Source organism: Vidua macroura, chromosome 19 (assembly GCF_024509145.1).
Source record: "Vidua macroura isolate BioBank_ID:100142 chromosome 19, ASM2450914v1, whole genome shotgun sequence".
Classification (NCBI taxonomy): domain Eukaryota; kingdom Metazoa; phylum Chordata; class Aves; order Passeriformes; family Viduidae; genus Vidua; species Vidua macroura.
The window spans coordinates 2,217,338-2,243,237 of NC_071589.1; the positions used below are offsets into that span (position 1 = coordinate 2,217,338).

Below are 25,900 nucleotides of genomic sequence, written 5' to 3' on the forward strand. Positions count from 1 at the left end.
AAAAGGAGATGGTTATATCATAGAAAGAGGTAGACATCTCAAATGGGCAGAGTGAAAGGCTGAGGGATAAAAAACCACAGGTTTCAGCCACAGGAATTTTGATTAGACAATAAATAGGGGAAAAAAATCACCATCAGGGTCATTAGACATTAAACTGGGATGCAAATGGACTGAGAAATATCTGTTCTTTGACATAATAAAAACTTCTCTGGAAAAAGCTGTGCAAACCCGCATCCAACATTTGCCCTTGTTGCACAGGAAGGTGAACCAAAGAACTACTCAAGATTCTTCCCAAATCACACTTTCTATTACACTGTCTATCAATGAAGTGAGTGACAACAAAAAATATTGACTCATTTGTGTAACATATCTCCTCTTCCACAGTGTTCTCTGCTGACAAGCCCCTCCAAAAAGTGCAGCCATGTCTTCGGACGCTGAGATGGCCATCTTTGGGGAGGCAGCTCCTTACCTCCGAAAGTCAGAGAAGGAGAGAATTGAGGCCCAGAACAAACCTTTTGATGCCAAGTCATCTGTCTTCGTGGTACATGCAAAGGAGTCCTTTGTGAAAGGGACAATCACAAGCAGGGAATCGGGCAAGGTCACTGTCAAGACTGAAGGGGGAGAGGTGAGTCAAAAGCAAGAGTGAAGGAAAACATATGATCCCAAAACTCAACTTTTCAGAGACACATGTGGATCTTTTGTTTCCTTGGCAGACCCTGACTGTGAAGGAAGATCAAATCTTCTCCATGAACCCTCCCAAGTATGACAAAATCGAGGACATGGCCATGATGACCCACCTCCACGAACCCGCCGTGCTGTACAACCTCAAAGAGCGTTACGCAGCCTGGATGATCTACGTAAGTGGCAGCAGCAGCTTCCTCTGGGCAGCCTCAGGAGCTGCTGGGCCAGGCTCAGGGGAAGGCAACGTGCTGTGTCCCTTCCTCACAGACCTACTCGGGTCTCTTCTGCGTCACTGTCAACCCCTACAAGTGGCTGCCGGTGTACAACCCCGAGGTGGTGTTGGCCTACCGAGGCAAGAAGCGCCAGGAGGCCCCTCCACACATCTTCTCCATCTCTGACAACGCCTATCAGTTCATGCTGACTGGTGAGTGCCTCTCTCTGCCTCAGGGGCATTGGACCATTCAATTCTCTGAAGGGATACTCTGTCTTAGCAAAGTGAAGAGACTTTTTCAAACCATTCTTGCCTCTGACACACACATCTGTTGGAGTTTACTATCTTCATAGCATTGTTTCCACTGTGTTAAATGAAAGATATCTCTGCACTTAGTGATGTGCTTTGGAAAGGTTTGCTTGTTCAAGTCAAGCTGACATGAGGCAAAACATTGAACTTAGGTATGTTTCATTCTTTCTCTGTTGTTCACTGAGTTTTAAGTACCGTGTTTCTGCCTTGTTCATAGATCGGGAGAACCAGTCCATCCTGATCACGTACGTACACCCCCTGCGCGGGTCCCTGCGGGGCTGCCCGGTGCCAGGGCACCTCCTGCCTGACCACGCACCCTCTGCTTCTCTCTTGCCTTTGGCAGCGGAGAATCCGGGGCCGGGAAGACTGTGAACACAAAGCGTGTCATCCAGTACTTTGCAACAATTGCAGCAAGCGGGGACAAGAAGAAGGAGGAGAAGTCATCAGGTAAAATGCAGGTGAGTGAGGAAGGACAGACGGAATGCTTGGCCTGTCATTGCTCTCTCAACCAAACACAGTCACTGAATAATTATGTCCCTGCAGGGAACGCTTGAGGATCAAATCATCAGCGCCAACCCACTGCTGGAGGCCTTTGGAAACGCCAAGACCGTGAGGAATGACAACTCCTCACGCTTTGTGAGTTTTTCATTAGAGAACTTGTCATTTATATGGGAAGAAGGATGTCAGAACATGCTGTTACTTCTGAAGTGTCCAAGTCAGATGACTGTATTCATTAAATGACTGTTTTCCGCGTATTTTTGCTGATTAAAGTAGATGGTCTAATCAAAAATACATGCTTAGAAGTACAATGCAGTATACAAAGGGGATAATTAAAATATTTTTGTATATCTATATAATTGCTTATCTATAAATATATATATACATATTCTTAGTGTCTGTCATATGGACCGAAGACACAATTTTGTAGAAATTGATGTAATATGGAAGAAATGAAAGATGGGGCATACAGGATAGAAATTGCTTAATGGAAATTTTGCTGGCCTTCATCAGACCAGCAAAAAAATGAATCTCTGGGTTTTAAGCACAGAACTGGGCAGGTGTATTAATCTGGCTGTTCAGACCTTGATATAAGTTTTAATGCAAAAAGCCATTCATATGTTCTATTACATTAACTGTGACTTTCCTTGAAAAATCACAATATCAATCCTCAGTTTCAGGCTAAAGCTCCTTGTTTTGGGTGTGTTGCCTCTATCTCTACAACTCAGACAGTAACAGCTGACTTCTGTTTTCCACAAGACTAAAAATCCTCATTTAATTTTATTGCCAGAAAAATCTGCCTTCACAGAATGCTTTCTGATTAGAAAATGGCTTTCAATATATCCATGTGTTTGAATTGCAACATAAGTGAGCCAATAAAATGCTTTATTAGTGGTCTTCTCATTCATGTGAATTTATGGTTATCCATTAAATAATAGTGGATAAAAAAGCTCAGATCTATCTAGTATTGGCAGTATAAAGATTTTCCTGAATTTCTTTTTGTCCTGTTTTGCTTTGTTAAAGAAAAAATAAAAGTGAAACAACTTCTAAGTTTGAAACCTGTCTTCTGTGGAAAATGTAAGGTTGCATGCTTACAATCATAGTGAAATGTGGAATGTCTTTTTTTCTTTCCCCTCTAAAAGGGCAAATTCATTCGAATCCACTTTGGGGCCACAGGCAAGCTGGCTTCTGCTGACATTGAAACTTGTAAGAGACCACCAGACCTGATCCCATTCCTTCCTCCCTTTCCACCTCAGTGTTCTCTCTCAGGCCTGACTCTGTCCTACTTTCCTCACCAGATCTGCTGGAGAAGTCCAGAGTCACTTTCCAGCTCAAGGCGGAAAGGAGCTACCACATCTTTTATCAAATCATGTCCAACAAGAAGCCAGAGCTAATTGGTAGGAAGTATTATGAATTGTTTGATAAAATCTGAAGGTCTTTAATATTTATCTTCATTCTCACACCATGATATATCCTATTCCTCTTTACAGACATGCTCCTCATCACCACCAACCCATATGACTACCAATTTGTGAGTCAAGGCGAGATCACAGTTCCCAGCATTAACGACCAGGAGGAGCTGATGGCCACAGATGTAAGTGTCAAGAGCATATTGGTGTGGTGAAACTCCCTTGTAATGGCCCAGAGGTTTATTTGACTGATTCTGTTGTCAGAGTGCCATTGAAATCCTGGGTTTCACTGCTGATGAGAGAACAGCCATCTACAAGCTGACAGGGGCTGTCATGCACTACGGGAACCTGAAGTTCAAGCAGAAACAACGAGAGGAGCAGGCAGAGCCTGATGGCACTGAAGGTATTAAAGCGTTATAGAACTCCTAATAACAGAAATGGTTACATAGCTGGAATCAGGTATTTTCCTTCCATTTACTATCACAATCAGGCAATCAGGTATTTTCCTTCCATTTACTTTCACAAACACATCAATCTCAGCTTCCAGACTATTCATGCTTCTAAATTTCCCTTCAAGATATCACAAAATTTCAGTCCTGAGAACAACAGCTACATCTTAGAGGATATCCACTTTCAATTATCACTTCTCTGTTACTTCTTCCCTCTCTCTTTGTGTCCAGTTGCTGACAAGGCTGCCTACCTGATGGGTCTGAACTCAGCAGACCTGCTCAAGGCCCTCTGCTACCCCCGAGTCAAGGTGGGGAATGAATACGTGACCAAGGGCCAAAATGTGCAGCAGGTAACAACAACCACTTGGTGACTGGGAACCTCTCACTTGAATCCCTTACAATTTGCTCTGGATTTTGTATTTCTTCTGCTCCATTCTCCTTTTGGTTTAGGTGAACAATTCCGTGGGTGCCCTGGCAAAGGCTGTCTATGAGAAGATGTTCCTGTGGATGGTTGTTCGCATCAACGAACAGCTGGACACGAAGCAGCCCAGGCAGTACTTCATTGGTGTCCTGGACATTGCTGGCTTTGAGATCTTTGATGTAAGGATTTCAGGTTTGAGGGCTGCTCTCGAAGGGAGGGATTGTTACATCAGAAGACTTGCAAGTAATATTCCTCTGAATGTTTATTATGCTAGTCATTTGCGATTTTATGCAGAAAAAAAGCCAGTCATTTTCTTTTCTAGCAGAAAACAAAATCCTGAAAAGCTCCATCACTACAAGCACAGAGTCATGTTGTTTGTGCAGAAGCAGCAAATAGAATTTTATATGTTTTAATATTACAACTGTTTGAGCTTAACGTTACAGATTAAATAAACCAAAATAATTCCAATAAATTCATAAAAGAACTTCTGAAGCAGAATTAGGAGATGCATTGGCAAATATATAACAAGTTAAAGATGTTTAAAATGTTTAGAGAATCAAAAAATTAATAGCTATGGTTTAATCTGAGATAGCAAGGGTTTTCAATTTGGAGACCAGAGTATGCACTCATCTTGTTTGCAGAATAAAAAAATGCCAAAGTATTTTATTAATTTCAGGAGATTCACTAAAATAATGTGCTCTGAAAAAAAAAATCCCTAATTTTCAGTATGTAGGTATTTCTTTCTGGAGCTGCAAAAAGGTTCTGTTATGGTGTGGTCCTTATAATACACTTGTGTTCTAACTGGGGAGATTTATAAAGGGTGGGGGATAATGATGAAAAACTGGGCATATTGATGAGGGCTGGTTGTTGTGGCTTTTTTCCTCTGAGCAGTTCAACAGCCTGGAGCAGCTGTGCATCAACTTCACCAATGAGAAACTGCAACAGTTCTTCAACCACCACATGTTCGTGCTGGAGCAGGAGGAGTACAAGAAGGAGGGGATTGAATGGACATTCATTGACTTTGGCATGGACCTGGCTGCCTGCATTGAGCTCATTGAGAAGGTATTTCTGTAATTCACAGTGTCAGGTATTTTCAGAAATGCATTCATTTTATATATATTTCTAAATGCAGAAATTGAAATGGTAAATATGATACTGTCGATACATTAGTTTGTATTATTTTATAATTTGCTGAGCAGAACAATCCCTGAGAGCAGTAATATTGTCCCACTCAGGAATTTATTTCATCTCTGAGTCTTTCTGCCTTTTCACCTTGTCCTCCTTCCTTGTGATTTCTCCCAGCCCATGGGCATCTTCTCCATCCTGGAAGAGGAGTGCATGTTCCCCAAGGCAACTGACACCTCTTTCAAGAACAAGCTCTATGACCAGCACCTGGGCAAGTCCAACAACTTCCAGAAGCCCAAGCCTGGCAAAGGCAAGGCTGAGGCCCACTTCTCCCTGGTGCACTACGCTGGCACAGTGGACTACAACATCACTGGGTGGCTGGAGAAGAACAAGGACCCTCTGAATGAAACTGTCATTGGGCTGTACCAGAAATCATCTGTGAAGACCCTGGCTTTACTCTTTGCCTCTGCTGGAGGAGAGGCAGGTCAGTTCTCTGAAATTCATATCTTTGATGCACAATGGTTGGTCCCCAAAGCAAAAGATGATCCATTATCTTTACTTTATCAGAGGCTAGTGGTGGTGGTGGTGGCAAGAAGGGAGGCAAGAAGAAGGGTTCTTCTTTCCAGACAGTCTCAGCTCTTTTCCGGGTACGTAAACACATTTTCTTTTCATACATGCAGAGAAACATTCTGTACTCTTAGCTGGCTCAGACATAGAAAAATAGCAAAAAAATCCTCAACAATCAACCAACCAACCAACCATCCAACCAATATTCCAAGAATAACTTCTCTTTAGACCACCATTGGAAATAAAAGACTTATGGAATGAAAAATGGCGCTGTAAAAACCTAAACTTACACTCTATATAAACATAAAATTTTTCATAAAACATGCCCCTTTCTATCTTTCATTGTCTTGATGTTAAGTTTTTTCTTGTCCTTCAAGACTAGAGATGTCCTGTGAATCAGAAAGGATTGAGCAATTGATTGAGGCATTCTCAGCTGACAATTTTCAGCCCAGTGTATTTCCATTGATGGGTCTTTAATGTTAAATTCAAAGAATGCAAAGGGTTATTTTTCCCACGTTTCTTATAAATGCACACTAAATCATGATCCCACAGGAGAATCTCAACAAGCTGATGACCAATCTGCGGAGCACTCACCCCCATTTTGTGCGCTGTATCATCCCCAATGAGACTAAAACACCTGGTAAGAACCCCAAGCAGAAAGATCCTTGCTCTGATACATCCATTCCCCTCTGCACTGCAGTCTGGGCCATTCATTTGTGCTCTGCATTGCCAGGTGCCATGGAGCACGAGCTGGTGCTGCACCAGCTGCGCTGTAACGGCGTGCTGGAAGGGATCAGGATTTGCAGGAAAGGCTTCCCCAGCAGAGTCCTCTATGCTGACTTCAAACAGAGGTGAGAGCTATGAAGTGAAGAGATAAGTCAGGTGTCCTCACCAACTGCTCTCCATCACACAACTGAGCTTTGCCAGGGTCTCTAAGCATGGAGGGATGAAATTCCAACTTCCTCAGCCTGATTCTGCTGTAAACAGAACATTCTTATGACTGGGCATTGTCTTCCTCCTGTTTCCTCCAATTCCACAGATACAAGGTGCTTAATGCCAGTGCCATCCCTGAGGGACAGTTCATCGATAGCAAGAAGGCTTCTGAGAAGCTCCTTGGGTCAATCGATGTGGACCACACCCAGTACAAATTTGGACACACCAAGGTACAAACCCCCCATTCACTGCCTGCCTGGGCTTTGCTCTCTCTACCTGACAGTGATGTGCTGCAACATTGCCTCTCTCTTTGAAGGTGTTCTTCAAAGCTGGGCTGATAGGTCTCCTGGAGGAGATGAGGGATGAGAAGCTGGCACAGCTCATCACCCGCACCCAGGCCATGTGTAGGGGCTTCCTAATGAGGGTGGAGTACCAGAGAATGGTGGAGCGGAGGTACACATTCCTCTTTGTCAGTTAAAGAGTGATTTTGCTCATGGGAAAGTGCTGACACTCGTCAGACTGAGAAAATTCATTGTACATTTTAATTTCGCCTCAGGGAATCCATCTTCTGCATCCAGTACAACATTCGTGCATTCATGAATGTCAAACACTGGCCATGGATGAAGCTGTTCTTCAAGATCAAGCCCTTGCTGAAGAGTGCAGAGTCTGAGAAGGAGATGGCCAACATGAAGGAAGAGTTTGAGAAAACCAAGGAGGAGCTTGCAAAGTCTGAGGCAAAGCGGAAGGAGCTTGAGGAGAAAATGGTATCTCTAATGAAGGAGAAAAATGACCTGCAGCTCCAAGTGCAGGCTGTGAGTATCACCATTTATTTCCCACTCAGAAAAAGCACCTATTCATTCTGACTTCTTCTCTCTCGGGGAGAAGGTCAAGTGTCCATTATATTAAACATGAAGCTTAGAAAGTAGTGTCTTGCAGTAGCATGGTGAGATTTCTTATAGATAGTAAAAGAAGCAAGGGGCTTCAAGTGGGTGTAAGGGCTCCTGCTTTTCTGAGGAAGATTGTACCTGAACTCCCTACACCATTTAATATTACCACAACTACAAATTCTGAGAGATATTTTTGAAAGAGTAAAAAGCAACAAAGAAAATTTGAACATTCTGAACTGAGAACTTGCATATCTATTTCCTAGGCAGGAAACGGGACAACATTGTAAACCTGTTTCAGTTGACAGGCTAAAAGATGAAAAAGAGAAACGTTCAAATGTTATAAACAAACAGAATCTTTGTCTACCCACCAGGAAGCAGATAGCTTGGCTGATGCTGAGGAAAGGTGTGACCAGCTCATCAAAACCAAAATCCAGCTGGAAGCCAAAGTCAAAGAGGTGACTGAAAGGGCAGAGGATGAAGAGGAAATTAATGCTGAACTGACAGCCAAGAAGAGGAAGCTGGAGGATGAATGTTCAGAGCTGAAGAAAGATATTGATGACCTTGAGCTAACACTGGCCAAGGTGGAGAAGGAAAAACACGCCACTGAAAACAAGGTATGAGGTAGAACCAGTCACTAGCACTCCAGAAAATGGGCTGTGTGCTATTACAGGACTTCTATAGCTACTTCCTTTATTTACATTTGCTCCCTTCTTCCTAAAGGTGAAAAACCTGACTGAGGAGATGGCAGCTTTGGACGAGACCATTGCCAAGCTGACAAAAGAGAAGAAAGCCCTCCAAGAGGCCCATCAGCAAACCCTGGATGACCTGCAGGCAGAGGAAGACAAAGTCAATACTCTGACCAAAGCCAAGACCAAGCTGGAGCAGCAAGTGGATGATGTAAGCACACAGACCTAGAGCAGGAATAGGACAGGTATGGAGTCCAGCCTGGCTGGCAGAGCCCTGATGGTCTTGTTGTGTTTAGCTGGAAGGGTCCCTGGAGCAAGAGAAGAAACTGCACATGGACCTGGAGAGAGCCAAGAGGAAACTGGAAGGAGACCTGAAGCTGGCCCAGGACAGCATCATGGATATGGAGAATGATAAGCAGCAGCTGGATGAGAAACTGAAGAAGTAAGTGTGGCTCTGGAGCACCTGAGTGCTGGGCTGCAGCACTTGTCTCTTTTCTTTGAGCTCTAACACGGTTCACTTGGCCCAAAGGAAAGACTTTGAGATCAGCCAGATCCAGAGCAAGATCGAGGATGAACAAGCCCTGGGCATGCAATTTCAGAAGAAGATCAAGGAGCTGCAGGCAAGTCTCTGTTCCTTCCCCTGCCTTGCTCAGGCTCAGCTCAGGCAGGAGGAGGGCACGGGTGTGAAGGGTCCCTGGTGTTCTGCAGGCCCGTATTGAGGAGCTGGAGGAGGAAATTGAGGCAGAGCGAACCTCTCGCGCTAAAGCAGAGAAGCATCGCGCTGACCTGTCCAGGGAGCTGGAGGAGATCAGCGAGCGCCTGGAAGAAGCAGGAGGGGCCACAGCAGCTCAGATTGATATGAACAAGAAGCGTGAGGCAGAATTCCAGAAGATGCGCCGTGACCTGGAAGAGGCCACGCTGCAGCACGAAGCCACGGCTGCCGCCCTGCGCAAGAAGCACGCGGACAGCACAGCTGAGCTGGGCGAGCAGATCGACAACCTGCAACGCGTGAAGCAGAAGCTGGAGAAGGAGAAGAGTGAGCTGAAGATGGAGATTGACGACTTGGCCAGCAACATGGAGTCTGTCTCCAAAGCCAAGGTATGCAATTATCTCATTGGTTCATTGACCCTGTGGAATACAACACAATTCTTGCACCTGGCCTTCTTTAGAGTGTGGATGGTTAACTCATCACTTCCCATATGCTGAAACGCAGACCAACCTGGAGAAGATGTGCCGCACACTGGAAGATCAGCTGAGTGAGATTAAGAGCAAGGAAGAAGAGCATCAGCGCATGATCAATGACCTCAATGCTCAAAGAGCTCGTCTGCAGACAGAGTCAGGTGAGACACCCACATCTACATGTGCAGATCAATAATGTCTTAGTGTTATTGCAAAAAATACTCTTCTGTGCACGCGGTCTTTTCAACACACTTTGTGTCACGTCTACTGAGAAATGCTTGAAATGGGATCAGCATGGACTACAAACTATCTGGTTTTATATCGCCAAATATTTGCAGTGTTACCATCAATGGCATTAAAACTGTTGTATATCTGGAAATTTTCTCAGGTGAATATTCACGTCAGGTGGAAGAGAAGGATGCTTTGGTTTCTCAGCTGTCAAGAGGCAAACAAGCTTTCACCCAACAGATTGAGGAGCTCAAGAGGCATCTGGACGAAGAGATCAAGGTGATTTCTCCTCTCAGAGGTGCTCCAGACACTTATATGACTACTGAACTACATGACGAGACGGAAAAAAATCTCACGTAATTTGGTGCAAGTCATCTCATGTTAACTTTTATGTAGAGTTTATCCACTATTCCTTTTTTTCAGTCCCAGCTTCTTTCCTCATTGAGTGCATGGTATTCTGTTTGCATAGAAGCATGATCCACTGTCCAATTATTATTAAGTCAGATTTCCTGGGATATTTTTCTTCCATGACCCAGACCCTTTGTTGCTGCAGGCAAAGACTGCCCTGGCCCACGCCCTGCAGTCCTCTCGCCACGACTGTGACTTGCTCCGGGAACAATATGAGGAGGAGCAGGAGGCCAAGGGGGAGCTGCAGCGAGCCCTGTCCAAGGCCAACAGCGAAGTGGCCCAGTGGAGAACCAAATACGAGACGGACGCGATTCAGCGCACGGAGGAGCTCGAGGAGGCCAAGTACGTGGGGAAAGTGAGGAAGGCTAGGAGAGATAAAGACCAAAAATACTTGGAGACCACTGTGACATTGTTGGGAAGAAGTCAGTGTTCTTCTTGGGGTTGGGTTGAAAGGAGAGTAGCAAATAAATTCTGTAATGCATGTGTGGGAGAAAAAATCACAGGCAAATGTAGAAGACAGGGACTGGCAGAGAGACAGGGAATGCCCATCAACCACATGCCACAGCTTTCCCTTTTCTCTTAAACCATGAGATATGTTTAACACAGGAAGAAGCTGGCCCAGCGCCTGCAGGATGCAGAGGAACATGTTGAGGCTGTCAATGCCAAATGTGCCTCCCTGGAAAAGACAAAGCAGAGGCTGCAGAATGAAGTGGAGGACCTGATGATTGACGTGGAGAGATCCAATGCTGCCTGCGCTGCTCTGGATAAGAAGCAGAAGAACTTTGACAAGGTCTTTTGGCCTCCAGAACCAGCACTCCTGGCCAGAGCACGGCCCCGTGATGGCCACAGCCCTACTCACAGCCCGTTTCTCTGCAGATCCTGGCAGAATGGAAGCAGAAGTATGAGGAAACGCAGGCTGAGCTGGAGGCCTCGCAGAAGGAGTCGCGCTCTCTGAGCACGGAGCTGTTCAAGATGAAGAATGCCTATGAGGAGTCCTTGGACCACCTGGAAACAATGAAGCGGGAGAACAAGAACTTGCAGCGTAAGTCCCTCTGCTCCTCACTGGCCTTTCTCACAAGCTTGTCTATCTGACACCATCTGGGCCTGCAGGGTTAAGATCTTGCCTGGCACCTTGGTGCACCAGAGCCTTTCTGCAATCATCTCTCTGCCTGACCGTGGCGCTTTTCACCCTTCCTTGCAGAGGAGATTTCCGACCTCACAGAGCAGATTGCGGAGGGAGGAAAGGCAATTCATGAGCTGGAGAAAGTCAAGAAGCAGATTGAGCAGGAGAAATCTGAACTGCAAGCCTCCCTGGAGGAAGCTGAGGTAAAGCATTCTGTTGTTAGCTAATTAGTTACAACCACAGTTCGACAATGTCAGATAACATTTAAATAATTCTATGCACTGAGAATTGAGTAGAGGCATAGGAAGCAGGGTTTCTTCACTGCATAAAATCTTTGAATCCGTGGGTATGCCTTTTTCTTTCCTTTCTTGCAATCACAGACCTCTGGTTATACGTTATTCTTTGATATAACTATTCATGTAAAGTTGTCGACATTGCTATTTTTTATAATTAACTGGATTTTTTACTTTTTTGAGGCCTCCCTGGAACATGAAGAGGGGAAGATCCTGCGCCTGCAGCTTGAGCTCAACCAAGTGAAGTCTGAGATTGACAGGAAGATAGCAGAGAAAGATGAGGAGATTGACCAGATGAAGAGAAACCACCTCAGAATTGTGGACTCCATGCAGAGCACCCTGGATGCTGAGATCAGGAGCAGGAATGAAGCCCTGAGGCTGAAGAAGAAGATGGAGGGAGACCTGAATGAAATGGAGATCCAACTGAGCCATGCCAACCGTGTGGCTGCAGAGGCACAGAAAAACCTGAGGAACACCCAGGCTGTGCTCAAGGTATGGCATCACCAACCAGGTGCTCACTGCTTTCTTATGAAGCTACAAATATTTCTCTTCTACAGTTCTAATGGAAAACAAGCAAATAGGAAGAATATGCCTCCCAATCTGTCTTATCTCTCATTCCAGGACACCCAGATACACTTGGATGATGCTCTCAGGACACAGGAGGACCTGAAGGAGCAGGTGGCCATGGTGGAGCGCAGAGCAAACCTGCTGCAGGCTGAAGTTGAGGAGCTCCGGGCAGCCCTGGAGCAGACGGAGCGGTCGAGGAAATTGGCTGAGCAGGAGCTTCTGGATGCCAGTGAGCGTGTGCAGCTCCTCCACACTCAGGTAAATTCTAGAATTGAAGACATATAACACCAACAGTATTTTGAGAGTTAAAATTAACAATAAGTCTGTTTTCCTTTTTTAATTATAATACAACAATTAGTATTCAGCAGTCTACCATTGCCATTTATGAGTCATTTGTATTCTTCATATGAAACTGTAAGAAAAACATAAATAAAAATAGGTACTTTGATTTTTCTAAAAATTGTGTGAAGCAACTGGAGAAATAAAATAAGCTTTTTTCTTTCAACAGAACACCAGCTTGATCAACACCAAGAAGAAGCTGGAAACGGACATTGCCCAGATCCAGGGTGAAATGGAGGATACCATCCAGGAAGCCCGCAATGCTGAGGAGAAGGCCAAGAAGGCCATCACAGATGTGAGTTGGACACTCCTGGCATTGCTGAGGATGAATGTACTCTCCCCAAAATATCTCCAGCCCCAAAATGGCTTTGACCTTTTGCTCTGACCAGGCGGCCATGATGGCAGAAGAGCTGAAGAAGGAGCAGGACACCAGTGCCCACCTGGAGAGGATGAAGAAGAACCTGGACCAGACGGTGAAGGACCTGCAGCTTCGTCTGGAAGAGGCCGAGCAGCTGGCACTGAAGGGAGGGAAGAAGCAGATCCAGAAGCTGGAGGCCAGGGTGTGTAGGGCTGGGGCTGGGCCTGAGTGAGCGTGTCCTTGGAGAGACATTGGCAGGGAAGCTGCAGGGATGGGCTTGTCCTTGCAGGTGCGGGAGCTGGAAGGGGAGGTTGATGCTGAGCAGAAGCGCAGCGCTGAAGCCGTGAAGGGCGTGCGCAAGTACGAGCGGAGGGTGAAGGAACTCACCTACCAGGTAAGGCAGGAGCTCTCCTTGGGGTGATGCACCCTTATTCCATCAAACAAAAAAGGTTCTCATGGACTGCAAGGATAAATGCTATTTTGTGGTGTGCAGAACGCAATAATTCACTCTTTTTACTTTGCCTGCTTTCTAGTCTGAGGAAGACAGGAAGAATATTCTCAGGCTGCAGGATCTGGTGGACAAGCTACAAATGAAAGTGAAATCCTATAAGAGACAAGCTGAGGAGGCTGTGAGTATTCCTTGGGGAAATAAAAAGCATTGTTTCCTCTGGGTGTCACACAGGTGTCTGGGAGAGGAATATCAGAAGTTTTTTAAATGTCAAAAATCATCAGTTGAGGAGGGGAGCTTTGTCATCCAGATATAGCCTCCCAGCACATGAGCACTAAACAAGTGGGAGAATAAGTACAGAAATGACAAATTGAAATTATGAAATTGCTCCTTGCTTGTGACACAGTCCTGGTGAAGTTTGTCCCAACAGGGTCCTGATAAGGGGAAGATGAGGAGCTCTGTGTGAGGCTGATGTGTGAGCAGTGGTGGGAGGGGGATGGAGATTTGCAGCCCCATAAGGCTGACTTGCAGCAGGAGTGAAAGCCCTGCCCTGTGCTCCTGAGCCCTGATTCCCTCTCCTCTCACAGGAGGAGCTGTCCAATGTCAACCTCTCCAAGTTCCGCAAGATCCAGCACGAGCTGGAGGAAGCCGAGGAGCGGGCTGACATTGCAGAGTCACAGGTCAACAAGCTCCGGGTGAAAAGTCGGGAGTTTCACAGCAAGAAAATAGCAGAGGAAGAGTGAGGATGTCATGAGGCATCAAAGTGACCTGAGGGCTGCACAAAATGTGAACCCTCTGTCACTTCCTTCTGCAACGAGGCTTTACAAATTTGTCAATGTCTAAAGACTAAAGACCGTAGATTCCTTTGCATAAAAAGCAGTAGTTACATTTTAGTTCTGCAGTTATTTAGGTGTTGATTGTGTTAAGAGAATTAATATTCAGGAGTAAACTCCTGAATTTTCTGGAGTGAGATTCAGAAACTCCAGTACTCCAACTACAGTAAGAGTAATAGGCATGAGAGCAAACAAAAGATTTTACATTGTACTACAGTGTTTCCCAGCAATGGAATTGTGATTCAAAGTTAGAATAAATAAATATTGAATAAAAAATGTTCTTTAGGAAGAGGCATACATATCAAAAGGAGCTGTTTTTATTTTATAACACTGGAATTGAGAGCAACTCTGTTAACATGACACCATAAAGAAATCTCCAAGTCCGACATTCCGAGAATACAGAGAAGCTCTAAAAATGGTGTTTCCACACTGCCAAACAGTGCTTTCTGTCTTCATTTTACAGCAATGCATGAGCTTTGCTGTATAAGGAAACTGAAAACTGGATGGAAAAAAGTAGCTGATAGACCCTGGCTTTTTTTTCCATCCCACATGGGGTAACAGTGCAGAATATAATGCATGAGCAGGACAAAAATGAGGAAAAGCTGACCATGAGGAAGAGCAAGGCAGAAAGGACTTTTCCCACCCCCAGCCATTCTCATTCAGTGCCCCAGTGGGGGCTGTGCAGCCTGAGCAGGTGATGAGTCTGGAGAATACAGGTACCTCCACCCTGAAGCAAAGAGATCAGTGCCCACCAGGACATCACCCTGACACTCACATTGGAGCTTCCTTTGTCTGGAATAGGTGTTTAGAGGCACCCTGCACAACAAGCAGCAGTGCAGCTTAACATACCATTCACTAGATCCTGGCACATCAGGAAGCTGCTGAGGGAAGATTCTACAAGTGGATGTGGGAAATAGTAAATGAGACTTGGCTTTGACAACAGGGACACTTACAGGTGCCTCAGGGTTCCTGGCTATCTCTACACCTCTCCATTTACAGGGAGTACCTCAAAGAGCTGTGAAACAGCTGGGGAGGGGAGCTGGAGATACTGCACAGCCTTTTGCACGGACTACAACAGCAGTCAGTGTGTTTGCAGCAACAGCATTCAGGACTGGGAGGTCCTCCTCCTCCCAAACACACTGAGGTTTACACCCATAGAATCCTTCCATGTTACAACTAAATATGGAAGTAGTTTGCTAGGCAGCAGCTAAATCTATTTAAGGAAAAGATGATGCCCTGTGTTGACTCTTGTGTCACTGTAAGTGATGCTCTTCAGAGACATCATCTCTATGTGTGAAGCTGTGAAAACTTCATCAGTGCCAGTGATATCTGGGCAACAAGGAAAGGAAACCTTGGGTACCTTTTTAGACCTGCTGACAGAGTAGTAAATAGCACAACAACTTTGGGGGCCATATTTCAATGCCAAAACTCCCTGTTCCCTTTGGACAATATTACAACCACCCTCCAAAATGAACAAGCTGCTCTGACTGTGGAAGAATCAGGATGCACTTGAAGCACCTGAAACTGTTGGGGCTCCTCTTTCACCTGTAAGAAATTGTGGCCTGAGGATTTGTTACTAATGCTCAGCTGATGAAAGGTAACATTGCAGGTTCCTTAAGGAGGAATTCTGAGGGCAGAATTCCAACTGCACAGGTGGGAGAGGGAGAGAAATCACACACATTGCATTGTGCTGGGCTGGCCTTGCCACTGGCCATCCTGGAGAACAGGGCTGGAGACTTGTTGGAATCAGAGTGGAATATTAAAGGGATGATTAAGGAAAACCAATTTCTCCTTACTTTTGATTTGCTGCTTTGCCTAGAGGATGGGAGTAGTTTTGCATCCACACACTATTTCTGGAGTCAGGCTGCCTGTGGTCTGAAATGTGCTGATGCACAGGTAACTGATCTTGGAGAAAACATGGGCCCATAACTGGCCTAAAGAAACAACTCTCAGAGAAGGTTTAAAATAGATGCAGCTGATGAGCTCCACTGGAGCTGCTGTCCCATGTGGACTATAGAGTTCTCTGACCTTCAACAGCTTGGGCATGGACAACTGTGTCTCCTGGGCACGAAAGCATCAGCAATTCAAGAGGCACTAAAACATGGAGAAAGTATTTCTAATCTGAAGACAGAGGTTCCTCACAGAGGCTTCTTGCCAACAATTCAGCTTTCCAGTTCTCCAAGTACTCATTTTCTATGCCCTCAGCCCACAGCAACATTGCCTTGACCAGAAAGCACTTTCTTCCCCAACAGCAGAAAATAAGGGGGGCAGCAAGTGAAGGACAAAAAGGAAGAGAGAAAGCAAAGGAGGGAGAATAGAAAAGTGCGTTGGGTAGATTCTATGAGAAAGAAATGGAGAAAGAGAGTGAAACACAGAAAAAGACAGAGAAAATGACAATGGGAGGAAGATACTGAGAAAGAAAGCAAGATTAAGAAAAAATATTGAGATGGGGAGCAAGAAAATTCATGAAGAGGAGGGGAGAAAGAGACAGAAAGTAGAGAAGGAAGGAAGGAAGGAAGGAAGGAAGGAAGGAAGGAAGGAAGGAAGGAAGGAAGGAAGGAAGGAAGGAAGGAAGGAAGGAAGGAAGGAAGGAAGGAAGGAAGGAAGGAAGGAAGGAAGGAAGGAAGGAAGGAAGGAAGGAAGGAAGGAAGGAAGGAAGGAAGGAAGGAAGGAAGGAAGGAAGGAAGGAAGGAAGGAAGGAAGGAAGGAAGGAAGGAAGGAAGGAAGGAAGGAAGGAAGGAAGGAAGGAAGGAAGGAAGGAAGGAAGGAAGGAAGGAAGGAAGGAAGGAAGGAAGGAAGGAAGGAAGGAAGGAAGGAAGGAAGGAAGGAAGGAAGGAAGGAAGGAAGGAAGGAAGGAAGGAAGGAAGGAAGGAAGGAAGGAAGGAAGGAAGGAAGGAAGGAAGGAAGGAAGGAAGGAAAAGAGAAAGGAAGAGAGCAAACAATTTAACATTGTTTGGGTGTTGGTACCTGGCAAACTGACACTGGACTGAACTCTGCTGCTTTTGATCTCTGCTCTTGTGAACCCCCTGTTCACCAACCCATATCACACCAATACCCTACAATGGGTGCCTTGCTAAGAAGAGTAAGAGAGTCCTTGAGAAACAAGTTTGTTCTCTGAATCTCTGCTCTGTCCTGGCACTGCAGGAGGAGCAGGCAGGTTGTGCCTGGTGCCTCCTCACTTCCCAAGGCCTTGTGAGCAGTGATGTTAAAAGAAAAGGCTGAAAACACTGAAGTGGGGCAGCTTGGGAAAGCAGAAGTGCTCGTAGGGACTGGGAAGGAGGAGGAGAATGTGGGACACTGGTTGGAGAGAGAAGAGAACGGGTTCACACTGCAGGTTTTGCATGACATCCAACTTACTTTGCAAGCTAGTAATACTTCTAGACACAGAGTCTAAATGTGATGGTGTTCAAGGTAGACACACAAGTCAGTGCACAGAGTATTAGAATTTAAGCTAGGCAGGAAGTTTTCCCATCCTTAAATGCTCTTGGAAATGTTCATCATTTCCTCCTCTTTTGGTATTCTAAAACACTTTTTAATGTTTGTCCTGTCCTAAAAGATACCTGCCTTGGTTAGACAAAAGTCTGGCCTTAGTGAAGAATGGACTATGTCCACATTGCAATACAGAACTACTGAAATCAAACCAAGAGAAGCTTAGAATTAACACAGAGAAAAATCTGGTTTTCCTAGGAGTGATTTGAGATTGTGAATGAGGCCCTTGTGGAAGTGAGGGGAAAACTGGCATGAAAAACATAATACAACATAACCCACAATAGTTCTGTGTGTAACTGCCTGGACCTTAGTCTGTTGCAGGAGGTATTATGGGTGTTAAAACCACTTTTTAGGTCATAAGTAACATGTGACAATTCTTAAGAAGAGTACAGCCCATCTCAGACAAGGATAATATGTATGCCTCTTCAAATAACGGCATTCAAAAGCAAGGTTATCAAAAACAGATGCCTTTATGGCACCTGTTATCTCTCAGTGATTTCAACTGCTCAGCATGTTCTCTGATGTTCTCTGGGAGCAGCAGTCACTTTTTCACAATTGCGCCGTTTCAGTAACCCTGATTCCCTTTTGATCCAGATCCTTCTCCACCTTCAACTCCTTCTACCACCTGTTTCCTTTCTTCTTGACTGTTCCACCCCGACACCACCCAGCCTGCTCACCCCACACACCTGTTCTGTAACAGGAGCTCCTCAGCTGCTTTGGTGAGAGATGGAAGGGGCATCCTGGAGGTCATGTCCTCATCCAGGACCCACTCTCCAGCTCTCTTCCATGGATGCTTCCTGGAAAGACAGGAGGAGCCTAAGTAACTGTGCAACTTTGATACTCACTCAGCACCTGCCCAGGTGTTATAACTTTACCTTCTGCTCCACTTCACAGTTAAGCGACGCTGAGATATCTTTGAAGTTTCTCTCTTCCTTCTCTCTTTTCTGAAATACACAAGTGTGAAATATTGTACAGGTTTATGTGGCATATTATGCTATTCCATTAAGCTATACCCGAAAATGCATTGAAAAAATTAACCTTGAAGCAGTCTCGGGAAAGTACAATTAGGAGACAGAAGGATCTTCAAAGTTCCTCCACGTTTTGGTGCAGGGGACAAGGCAGTCTTCACAAGTAAGTTCTAGCCCCAGAAACACTAGCTTACCTTTCCCATGGCCAAAATTTCCCTGTATCTTTTCTGTATCTCTCCCCCTGAATATTTTTAAGATTCTGGGGGTTCTGTTCATCAACCTGTTTCACTCAAAAATCAATTAACCCTTCCAGTCTTACTTCGTGTGGAATTTCTGAACTACATAGCACTAGGACACCACTTTGGACTAGACACTTCCTGCAGGGAAGCATGCATTTCACCAAATCCATGCACTTCATTAGTCAACAGGAGAAAGGGATGTTAGGTTAAGGAAAATGTGTCCTACCATCTCCAGAGTCCAGTGCCCAGCTGTATCTTAAAACTGGGAAGTGTTGGGATGAGAAGCCTTGCTCTGAATGATCAGTGTTTCAGCAATTCTGTTTCTTTGGTGCTAACATTCCTGGCAGCTCTCATTTTACACAGAGGGCAGCAGAAATGCTGCTGCAGCAGGAGCTGAGCATTCCCTGTCAGAGGGCTCATCAGGGATCCACAGAGCACACTGATGCCTCCAGCATGCCCTGTCATACTGACAGCATGGCTGACAACAGCACAGGCAAGCTGAAAATCCCGTGGGGAATGCTTTTCAAATAGTGTTGCACTGAATAATCCACAGATTTATAAATTCTGACCACCTTTTTTCCCTTTTTTTCTTTTCTTTTCTTTTTTTTTTTTTTTTTTTCCTGGAGATCTTGATGGTTTTCATTACTTGTGTATCACAGTTTAGTTTTTTTGTCTGACAAGATTCACATCTGGCACAGCTGAGTATATGAGTATAAAGAAGAAAAAATGCTGTTCATAGCAGTGGAATAAAATTGCTTCCATGATAAGGTTAGCCAGGGCAGTCTGAAGTCTATTGTTGACCACTCAGAGACATGCTGTAATAGCAACAGTGCTGCACCAAGAATAATTTTTATCAATGTGATTAAGAGACAATTATTTTTAAATGCAAGCTCTTTGTGGAGCTAGCTCTAGATTACCAAAAATCCCATGGGAGTTGCTTGCGAGTTTTTTGGTTGCAATGAAGATTTCAAGAGCATCTAAAAACTAACAGAGGTTCCGGGTATAAAAAGAGCACAGACCTGTGCAGAAAAGCTATTTTTTCACTAGAGAACAATTAAGAATGTTCCTGCTTTTTTGTTTTATACAACAGGTTTTGGAATAAATAGAAGAGTAGCAATGCACCAAGAATAGAGGGTACTCATCCAATATTGCTAAAAGAATTAAAATCTGAAGAAACTGAATTACTTTCTGGTGCATATAAACAGTGCTCAAATCAATGCCAGGGAAATGGAAATTGCAAACAAAGTATCAGGCTTTAAGAGGGACTCACAGATCTGAGAATATATCACAGCACTTGTAATTTATGTATCAATAAACAGTGCTAAATAAGGAAGAAAACATGCTGAAAGGACCAACACAGCTTTTGTAGAGAAAAACCAAAGTGTGTCATCATCAGTGCTGGGTACTTCAGTGCTCAGGCTGGAGAAGAGGAATTCAGTGGCAGCAACAGAAGCGTCCTGCCAGCTCTCTGGTTGAGGCCAGAACCACTCCAGTGCAGTGTGCTCAATTTATAGCTTAAAAGATATCTAAAATGTTATCAAAGAAAACAGAATTTTCCATTGATGGTAGCTCATTTCTCTATTTAGATGACAAAGATTCGTCCACATCACTGTTACTTTCATCCCAGGCCTAAGATCTTTCCTAGGACAATGGGATTCAGTGTAGGCAGTTCATTTGTGAAGAAAGTTTGAAGTGGAAGAGACATGAGAGACTATGAGACACCCTCTTTTTGGCATAGTTACTTTTAACTTTGTTCCTTTATTCAGGTACAGTATCAGAAATATCTGTCTGTCTCTACACAGGAGGGAAGAAGTTTGAGATAAGAGTTTGCTTAACCAATATTGTTACCAAATCCCCTCACGTTATCAGAAATATCAAAACGTTGGGTGTGGACCAGCTTCAAATATCTTAAAATCAATGTTACTAACATTATTAGGTATTCTATCCTGATTAGCCCATAGGAATGATTGGCAAGAATGGGTTCCCAGCAGAGCAACCTCAGAAAGGACAGAGAGAAAGAAATTGAAAAAAATAGAGTCCCAAACTGTGGATTAGAATAAGAAAATTAAGGTCAAATTAAGAAAGAATGAAAAAAAAAAAGCCCATATAAATAAAACAAGAATAGTGAATAAGACTGTCTATGAAATTAAATGGAACAGAAATCAGTGGTTGTAGTACAGTGTCTGGGATGAATAGCAGCATAGGCATGTAGTGCTTTTCCAACTTTCTGACACCAAAACTGGGCACAGTGCAGCCACAGCACGAATTTGCTATGAAATTTCTGCAAGCAGACAACATTATCTCAAAAGATTTGGGGAAGAAAATCCATTGGGATACCCATATAGGCATGGCTCTGCTTTCTGACTCTCAGATGTGGGAATGGAGCAGGGTCAAAGTGGACCAATTACTTTTCTCAGCTGAGGAAATGTGCAATGCCATGGTATTTTTGGGATCAGGCACAAGTCAGGGGTCAATACACCTCAAGAACAAACCCTCTCTCCAAATGGCAGGAAGGAGTCTTCCTCAGGAATCTATACACTGAAGTCCAGTCCTACACAAGGGAAGGAATATGTAACCCCAGTTAATTTCCTCCTTTTCATTATCCAGCCATTTAGCCCTTGCTGAACAATGTGGAAGAGTTTTATCCACATGAGTGACAGCAGCTGATCCATCATGCAGGAAAGTTAACCAGCAGCACACTTGTCTTCTGCTCTAGAAAGGCAAGCCCAGAACAAATCTGGTGACAACTGCAAAGGAATTATTGTCATCAGTGCACTGGATCTGCTGGAGCCCAGACATACTAACACTTTCTGAAAAAAATCATGGGCTGCAGGTTTCTGCAGGTTTCAACCAGATGTCACTCAGGAGCTTGGAAAGATAGTATTTTGCACCAAAAAAAAAAAAAAAAAAAAAAAAAAAGCACTTGTTGTTAACAGTTCGGCAAAAGAAAATATTGAAGCACACCCTTAAAATTATATAAATTATATCCATAGACCTTGCTTTGTAAAATGGCAGTAGGTAATCAAACACAGGTTACCTGAAGAAGTTCAGATATCCAACACCTCTCAGAGCTGCCTTTGTACAAGTCATGAGGAACACACCATGTGGCCTGAGGAAATTGGGATCCAGGGACAGGTCTTGGGCACATGGAGTGTCTATGCCCAGAGAGATACCAGCAGGTTCCCCTCGTACTTGGGAGCATCTGCACTGACTCTACTGGGACCCCATCCTGAACTGCCCGAGGGGAACGAGGTGAGCTCTCTGTGCCCTCTTATCTGTGGGAGTGCTCAGCGTGTTCACCTGCTCTGACATGTGGCCAGCTCTGTGTTTGTGTACATACGTGTTCTCCATGTGCTGTGCCTTCTGGGAGTTCTTGCTCAGCCTCACTACTTGGTTGGACCTGGACCTGGACCTGGATCTGTGGCAGTCTTGTCTCTGTCACAGCCTTTCTTGTCACATCTGCCAAGAAAACCTGGGGAACAAATCCTGCATGGAAAGTGCTGTTAAGGTAGAAAACAGGCAGGCACTGGGCACTGGGAGACAGGGAAAGGAGCACTTCCCACCAGACAATCTGCCAGCTGATGCCCTTCAGCTAGCAGGGCTGCAGGGGCCTTTGCTGCTCAAAATATTCTGGCAGTGTCTGAGACAACAAGTGAATGACAAACATATTTAGCAAGTTCCTCTGGCTGACCTGGCTTGGAAGGCACCAACCTCCCTATTTGTTTTCTGTATTAGCCACACGTGTTATTTGCTCAGTGCTGACAGGGAGGAAGCTTGATGGAAAGCAAATAGATCAAAATAAAAGGGTGAGAAACCAGCCAGAATGGTGGGGTTGTGATGAAAGTGTCCAGTCCAATATGCCCTCAGAGAACTATCAGTAAAAACCTTTTGCCACAGGCAAACCAGGCTTATTTATTTGGGACATTTCCTGGCAGAAGAGATGGCAGAGCATTCGGTTTAAGGCAATAGAAAATGCAGATGTGTGTGAGAACCCCTGTTCATTTTCACAGAGACACGAACTCTCAGACATACACACACTCTCCTTCACAGTTATGTAGCCCAAAAATGCTTCCCTCATCATCTGCAATTTGACCATTGCAATTCAAGGAACATATTTCCAGCATTTTCTTCTCTGAGTCTTACAGCCAAACCATTTATTTCCCTTTTCCTTTCTGAGACAGCAAAGCTGTGCTTGTATCAGCACCCAGCCTGTGCCTGTCCTTGCTCTGAACTCCTTGCTCTGTGAATACCTCCCTGCTAACACACTGCCTGTGCTGGAAGCACCCTGAATGCTTTACATGATGTGGAAGCCAATCTTCCTTGTTATGCAGATTAATAGATGCCATGCCACAACCTTTTTCCCAAACAGCCCAAGCAGACATTGCATAAGTGGATTGATTTCTGGGCACGTTAACTGCCCTTTGCCACTGGCAGGATTGCTGCATGGACATCTCAGGTGAGGACATGAGGGAACTGCTGCTTTGGCAAGAGTAAACTGCGTGAAACCCAGCACCTTCCCTGTAGCTAAATTCAAGTCACTGGCAACCACAGCCCAGTATTGTCCAGTCTCTGTGGTACATTGTCAAGTTCCCAATAACAGGACTCCTTTTCTGCAATACTTCTGTGACCAGGGAGCACATGCTGTTTTCTCTGGCACTGATGTATCATTCCTGGCTGAACAGAAGGAAGATAGAACTCATTTGAGCATGAAATAGGTTGCTAAGTGAAATCTTCCATGACATTCAGATATGCAGTCTACAACTTTCCTCTGTTTGTTTTTTTTTTTTTTTCTGAGTTAGTGCCTCTGGAGACTCCTGATATTGAAGACTCAGAGAACAGAGACGATGCTGCAAACACTTCTCATGAGCCAAACACATGATCCTGGTTCCCAGTGGAAATCTGATCCCACATAGGATACCTCCCTCCTGTTGTATTACACAGGTAGGAGTTAGTCCAAAAGGATACAGGGGTCCTTTTTCTGCAGTTCCACAGCCACACTTCTACTGCCAAAGGAGGAAATAATTCCAACTCCCAATGCAAAAGAAAAAGTGGAGAAATTGCTCCCTGGAGCAATTTTATCACCTAATTAGAGGGAAAAATTTACTCTGTGACACACAGGAACCTCTTTTTTTATCAAAGACAGCTATGAATGCTGTTTCAAATAGTTAGGTGAGAATTGGGACAATGAAATAGGAAAAAAGGGAGAGAATATGGCCACAGTCAACAGTGTCCATAGTTCTCTGAGGAAAAAATCCACCTGCAGAGTCACACAGACATTCACTCCCTGGAGGGCTTCAAACTCTGCACAGCAACAGCAAGGCAAATACAGATCAGAAACATTAGAATACCATAAATGGTGTGGGACAAGCATATGTGGGTATGGTTGTGAGGAGAACTATCACTTTAAATAAAATTCTAGCATCTAAAACAAATGTATAAATCCCTGAGTTCTTATATTCAGCACAGATCATATTCCCTTTGCAGCTGGTGGAGTCAAATGCTTCAGAGACCTCTAACCTCCCCCTCAAATTTACAATGTCAGCGAAAAATTAGATTCTTTCTTCTGAAACCTGACCCCTGAGAACACTGATATCAATAGTCTTAAAAATAGGCCCATCAGCTGGGGTCATCAGAGATGTGTTTGTATTGGATTTGCTAAGCCAAGAGATTTTCATACCAAATCAAGCTCCAGTGGGTTTCCCCAGCATGGGCAAGTTCATTTTGAGAACCTCGTAGGCTTTATGTACACTGCAGACAGACAATTTTTTCAACTCTCCAACACTAACATGAACCAGAATGAGGGATATTTTCAAGCATCCTGCACTCCCACTGAAAACAGCATTCAGTGTCATCCGACACAGGCATATGAAATGTCAGCTCTTGAAAATGCTCTGTCAGCCTTGTGCCCCTCAAGCTGAAGAGGAGGCAGCCAGCAGATGTAAGATAAGGTCTGTAAAATCTAGATAGGACAATGAAAGGGAGGGGATGGATTGCTGAACTTCCCTGTACCAGAAGTAGGGGCATCAGGTGAAGTCAGCTGGTGGCCAAACACAGAGGGACAGGGTACTTCAAACCAGCCATTGTTATCTACTCCGATCATCACCACCAACCCAATGGCTACTGAAGGTTTTCATTAATTCAAAGTTCTGCCACACAAATGCATGGGGGCAGAACCAGGCGCAGACTCCTGATCCCACACAGAACAAAGACAGCAGGACTGGGATGTGCCCGAGCCAGGAGCACTTGAAGAATGGGGCACTATTTAGGGGAAGCCTCAGCACATCCACCTGTTCATACTTCCCATACTGCCCAGCCTCAGCCACCATCGAGCCACTGCCAGGACAATGCCCTGGGCTGGCCTTTGTGTCCTGGCACGTCTGTCACAAGAAGCCAACAGGCAGCAGCAGGGCAGGGATGTCCCCCTTGCCGAGAGGCCATGGAGAGCCTGGAGCCCAGGTGCTGCTGCTCTGCAGCCAGGACAGCCTCTGTTTGCACAGGCAGTGCCACACACTTGTGTGTGCTTGTGCCTCTGGGCAGAGCACACAGCTGGCAGGGGAAAGCTCCTTGCATCCATCCCATGGGGCTTGAGCCACAGTCTCAGAAGCCCACTGGGTTCAGGTGCCAGGGTATGACCACAGCACTGCTGGACCTGCTCACAGCTGAGCAATGCCCACTCGTGGGCTGCTAAGGGCACTGGGACACACCAGCAGGGATTTCAGCAAAGCTGTTGAAGTTTATCACAGATCCTGGGTTTCTTCTTCAGTGCCTGGCCCATAACCTCAGTGTCCATGCTGTCTGACAAGATTACAAGCTAATTTAGTGAGCCATGCTGTTATTATTGCACATCTGTACCACAATCTGCACAGCCAGGCAGCAATGCCTGAACGAATGTGTGCTGCTTCTTCCCTGAGTAGAAAAGCCTGGCTGTGCTGCTTGGTCTCTCTAATGCTCTCTAGCTGGGACCATGAAATCATTCAGAATAGCTGAGATTTCAAGGCTGTTCAAGGGTCACCTAATCCAACACCCTATTCAAAGCAAGCCAAATTACTTCAGGTTGCTCAGGATTTGTCCAGCCACATCCTGAGCACCTCTAAACATGGAACCTCTCTGACTTGGATCACTGTCATGGTAAAAACAATTCTCCTTATATCTAATCTGAATTTCCCACATTCCAGCTTGTGCCCCCTCTTTCTCACTGTACCAGATACCTGTAGATAGTAACATCTCCCTTTAGGCTCTTCCTCATCAGATT

The 25,900-nt window shown here is 44.9% G+C and overlaps 1 protein-coding gene across 1 annotated transcript; it reads left to right on the forward strand.

Annotated features, from left to right (window-relative positions):
- Positions 1-421: 421 nt before the first annotated feature.
- LOC128816895 (myosin-1B-like) lies at positions 422-14,233 on the forward strand. Its single transcript, XM_053994864.1, has 38 exons — positions 422-625; positions 714-857; positions 949-1,105; positions 1,419-1,446; positions 1,545-1,659; positions 1,745-1,837; positions 2,842-2,905; positions 2,998-3,096; positions 3,190-3,293; positions 3,373-3,511; positions 3,789-3,907; positions 4,008-4,157; positions 4,870-5,040; positions 5,281-5,587; positions 5,671-5,750; positions 6,223-6,310; positions 6,404-6,521; positions 6,710-6,833; positions 6,920-7,056; positions 7,160-7,415; positions 7,862-8,104; positions 8,211-8,387; positions 8,473-8,618; positions 8,706-8,796; positions 8,885-9,274; positions 9,390-9,516; positions 9,744-9,862; positions 10,137-10,333; positions 10,598-10,781; positions 10,868-11,033; positions 11,193-11,317; positions 11,591-11,899; positions 12,029-12,232; positions 12,483-12,608; positions 12,703-12,873; positions 12,961-13,065; positions 13,205-13,300; positions 13,707-14,233. The coding sequence occupies exons 1-38, from the start codon at positions 422-424 to the stop codon at positions 13,860-13,862; spliced, it is 5,829 nt and encodes a 1,942-aa protein (XP_053850839.1). The 3' UTR covers positions 13,863-14,233.
- The last annotated feature ends 11,667 nt before the right edge of the window (positions 14,234-25,900 follow it).